We start from the raw sequence: 4,758 nt of genomic DNA, 5'->3' as shown, positions 1-4,758 counted from the left end.
TGTGTTCATGGTGCACTTCCTGGGACCACTGTTGGGGCAGATCTGAGTGGTGATACTGGGCCAGGACTGCACCCCGCACCTTACGTCATCCATGGGGTACAGAAGAAGAGAGACTATTCAAAGCTGAGTGTTATTCAGTCACTCAGAGAGAAGCCAAAAGGGGCTGGTTCTCTGAAACAGCAAGCTTCAGGGAAGCAGCCCTGAGCTGAGCCTCTGTGGCTCTTTATTTGTAACTCGAGGAGGTGAGAACAACAGTGTGAAAGAAAAACTCTGTGACATTGGTATAAGCATTTTGGTCACGGGACTGAGAAGGACTGGGATGATTAGGTCTGTGGCCCGTGCCGACGTAATCTTAAGCAAGCACACGGGGGCTGGCGGCTGGCAGAGTGCACTGGCCAAAGCAAACATTTGTGGGTAGTACTCACTTTAAACTGCTGACGACTGTCCTGCAGATCCACTGTAGACTAAGCATGTGTTCCCGGGGCCGGGGACTGCTGTTCTGTTCCCAAGGTCTCTTCCTTTTCAGGCGTACTTCCCTCACTCCTGTGGCCAGACTCTGCCCGCGGGGGCTTACAGCCTTTCACAACTGTGGCTCATGAGGGACTGCTGTGGAACAGCCCGTGGGAAAGTTTCCACCTCCCGCCATGATGCTAAATTTCTTGATGGCAAAGTGTAGGGTTTTAAAATTTGTGTTTTTAAATTCCAATCAAGACAGTGGACAGGGTGTGACCCAGAGCAGGTATTTAGGAAGCACTGGCTGATTTTCAGTCTGAAACAAAGACTCTTTGAGACAGAGTCCAACAGCCCTGGTATTTGTCCTGCTGTTGTGGTGCAGGAGAGGCCTGGTCTTCTGCTCTCGCTGGGCTGGCAGAGCATCCCACTGAGGAAGATATCGCAGCGGTGGCAAGGTCGTCGCCACGAGAGCTGCCAGAGAGGAGACCACGAGAATGACAGCCACTCTGAGGCTAAAGTCCACCCTCCCAGGACATGGGATGATAGCTGGAGCGCACTGACCTTTGTGTAAACAGCATCCCGAGGGCAGTGCTTGCTTAACAACAAAAGGACACTTTCCTTTATGTCCACACTGAATGAGTGAGTACGTAGACATCTTAGAAGTTTGCGCTACTGTGCAGATGAGTGAGTCCTTTTCGGCAGCTTGGAGATAAAATGAAATTTTCTCCTTGTCCTGAGAGGGGGACTGCAGGCACAGCAGTGTCCCCTCTGAGGCAGTAAAGCAGCTTATTAGCAGTGGGTGGTATCTGACAGCTGTCCTGTCACCAGGGCACATTTCAGAGCACCACTCAGTTTGCCTCCAGGTCTTGGGAGTGTTCTGTGACATCTGTGGTCGCCAGGGCCTGTGGAACCTTAGCCACCCACAAGGGCCTCAGACGTTCTAGAGCTTTCCCGGCTTACAGCCACCCTGGCTTGCCCAGATCACTTTGGGAAGACCCGATTTCTCCGAATACCCCGAGGTCCCTGTGTCTGAGGACCCTCAAACGTGACACCGGCAGCACTTGTTAGGCTGATCCGAGGCCTCATGGGATGACTTGAGTCAAGAGCCCTGGGCAAGCGGGCATGTGGCGTGCGCTGTCTCAGCGTGCCTGGATATGTTTGCTGTCGGCGCTGCTTCTCATAAGCATGAGCAGCGGAGCAGAGTGCAAGGGCTCCTCTGTCGCCTCTGGTGCACATGATAGTGTTTCCCAGCTGTGAAATGTGGATTGCAAGCTTGCTGGGTCTCCTTTACCTGCGGATGGGTTTCCTGACTCTGGTGGCTAAGGCTGCGACAGGAAGGAAGGTGGGGCAGGGTCATTGCCGGCTGGGCCCAGCTCCCTTCAGCCCTGGCTACATCACTGCCCTCTTTCTTTAACGTTCTCAATTGTTTTTGTCTCTTGAACCTTCAGAAATGACCTTGAAGAGATGGTGGCCATAGTGGTGGCGACTGGCCTATCTCTGGCTACATCCCAGACATGTTTACTAAAAGTCAGAATCGGAGTTGGAGAGGAGAAGCCGTTGCTAAGATGATGATTCCCATGCCTCTCGGCCACCTAGTAAAACCAGAACTGGGGAACCTGTATTTTACAAGCTCAGGCAGTTCTTCACCAGACTAAAATGGTGAAATTTAACTCAGAATCTTCAACTTTTGGCCCCCAAGTGTCTCTAGCCCTTCCCTAGAGTAAATGAACTTTAAAGGTCTGGCAGTGCATTCTTTTTTAAAAAAAATTTATGTATTTGGTACAGGATCGTGCTACATAACTCAGACTCATAGTGATCCTCCTGTGTCAGCCTCCCTGGCACTGGGATTACAGGTGTGTGCCACAACACCGAGTCGGTGGCTGGCTTGGTGCAGGGCCGGCATGACATGCATTACACCAGGGATTGAACCCGGGTCCTTGTGCTTGTCAGGCAGGCCCTTAGACCACCGAGCTATCTCCCCGGCCCTGGCAGTGCATTCTAATGAACTCTTCCTTTCTCTTTCCCTCTCTAGGTGAAGTGCAGTGGCGATTTGATCCTCATGTGGACAACTTCTCAGGGTAGCTCTTGCAACCTGGAAGGGCTTAGCATCTCCTGGGCATTCCTCAGAGTGTTGGTCGGTTTTCTGTCTTAAGCTGGTTGGTTTGCTTGCTTGTTTGCAAAATAATATTGGACCTATACTGGATTTCTTGGAAAATATGGGTCTTTCTTTTCTCTATATTTTGAAGCTGTTTGCATAGAGAAATCTTTTTCATTATAATCAAAGAAGATGTGTTTTATCAATTGAATTGTTTTTCCAGTAGTGTTCCTTGAAGAATAATTACTGGATTAGATCCCGCATTGGCTGTGGAGGTGTGCTGAGCCCTCCTGGGCCCCAGCTGCCCCAGAGATGCAGGATTGTGGGGTGGAGGGCAGGGGAGACGGGGTGCTTCTTGCTCTTGTCCCAGCATGTTAGACAAACCTGTTGTTATTAATCCAACAGAGGGCAAACTACTTCTTTTTTTTTCTTTCTTTTATGTATTTGGTACAGGGTTTCACAACGCAGCTCAGACTCGTGGTGATCCTCCTGTTACCAGCTTTCTCAGGCTGGGATTACAGGCGTGCGCCACCAGGCCCGGACTCGGTGGCCAGCTCAGCACCTCTGGGAGTGGGGCTGGTGGGGGGAGGCAGGTGGTGCCAGGGATTGAATCTCCGTCCCTGTGCTTGCCTGAGAGGCACTTAGCCTGCAGAGATATCTCCCCAGAACTGTTTTTTATAGGAAACTTTCTAGGTTTTTTACATTCTAACACAAGGCGTGTGGAAAACTCATGCTGTAATCAGCTTCCGCCATGCAAAGCACACGTGCACACTATTTTCATTTTGTGCCCCAAAATGGGATTGCGAAGGAAAGAGGATGCAGTTTTTGCGTATTTCTGATATTCTCTTCCAAGCAGAAGTATGGGCCTTCTTCAGCCAGAGCCGGAACCCTTCTGCTTCAGGCTCCCCACAGCTTTTTAAGTACAAAAGCTCACTCGAGGGATCTCAGCCTTCCTCAGCTGCACTAACTCTACACAGCTCCTGCTGCTGCTGCTGCCTAACTCAGGTCATCTCAGGGAAGATAATATGGCAGGAAAAAGTCATATTTCAGAGGAGAAGGTGCTCTGCATATGACCTGAAGATGCATGAGATTCCTCTTAAGGACATATCAAGAATTAAGCCACTGAATGCTTAAATGGAAAGGAGAAAAATCAAATATGGGCCCTCAAACTTGATAATGGGAGGATGAACTTAAATCTAGCAGACAGCTTATGCTTAAGAAAAATGATGGACATTAAACTTAGTAAAATATACCTCTTATTCAGAGCATCAATAATTCCATAAATGTATTCATTATGTATCCCAAACATGTACTAATGTATACAGAAGGATCAATAATTAAAAGCATTGTTTCAGAAAGCATTTGGACTTATTTTCTGAAGCCTAGGTATTAATATTTATCACCCCGTGCCATGGCCCAGTGTTGGAAACTTTTGGGATTTCATTGAAATGTGCTCTCTGGCCAGCTACTGGCTTTTTCCAAATGCCAAGGAAGTGACAGCACTCGTTTCTACTGCTGAGAAGCCCCTCATCCTAGAATTTGGGGCTGGCCAGAATCCTGCTGTTGTCACTGGTCCTTGGGTTCTGGGGTACCTTGTGGTAGGACCGGGATTCAGAGCATCTCCTGGCTTTCTTTCCGTACCCTCTTAACATGGGTTTTGCCTTTAGCACTTCGCAGTGCAGAACAGCATCCATATTCAAGTTGGACCCAGTTATTCCACTGGGTGGAGCCAGCTCTAGCCAACAGGACTTGGTCAAAGAATGTGGCTTTGAGGATTCTCTTCATTTGTGGCTATCAAGAATACATGAAAAGCCCATAAAAATGGGAAAATGAGTGTTCACAATTTGGCCACATTGGGAGAACATTCCCCAGCCCACCTCGAGGAGTGCATAGATGCACTGTAATTTGGGGGGTGGGTGAAGCTGGGTTTCAGCCCACCAGAGGGGCCCAGGGAGTGTAGAATCCTCCTTGTGCCAAGGCTAAGGATGGTGGTGTCCACTCTCAGCTTGAGGAAGCTGGAGAAAAACAGCGTACTTAAAATAGTTTTGGTTTTTAAAAGTCTATTTGAACCATAGCCGTCTTTACCTTGCAGGCCCGGCCAGGTTCCTTTATACTGGACCGTGTGCAACGTGTCTGTTATATTCTGAGTGGCCACGAGAGGGCAGTGTAGACTTTGTACCCAGGTGGGTTTCCTGAGCAGTCCAGCTAAT

The 4,758-nt window shown here is 49.1% G+C and overlaps 1 protein-coding gene across 1 annotated transcript in view; it reads left to right on the top strand.

Annotated features, from left to right (window-relative positions):
• The window catches only part of Creg1 (cellular repressor of E1A stimulated genes 1), a 12,678-nt gene extending 9,639 nt beyond the window's left edge, over positions 1–3,039 (top strand). The window contains exon 4 of the mRNA XM_023706317.1: positions 2,486–3,039. Coding sequence (XP_023562085.1) covers positions 2,486–2,489 — 4 coding nt within the window. The 3' untranslated portion in view covers positions 2,490–3,039. The remainder of the gene's footprint in view (positions 1–2,485) is intronic.
• The last annotated feature ends 1,719 nt before the right edge of the window (positions 3,040–4,758 follow it).

This window comes from Octodon degus, unplaced genomic scaffold (assembly GCF_000260255.1).
Source record: "Octodon degus isolate 3935 unplaced genomic scaffold, OctDeg1.0 scaffold00250, whole genome shotgun sequence".
Taxonomy (NCBI): Eukaryota; Metazoa; Chordata; class Mammalia; order Rodentia; family Octodontidae; genus Octodon; species Octodon degus.
Note: the sequence above shows the minus strand (reverse complement) of the source record. Positions and strands in the feature narration are given on the sequence as shown.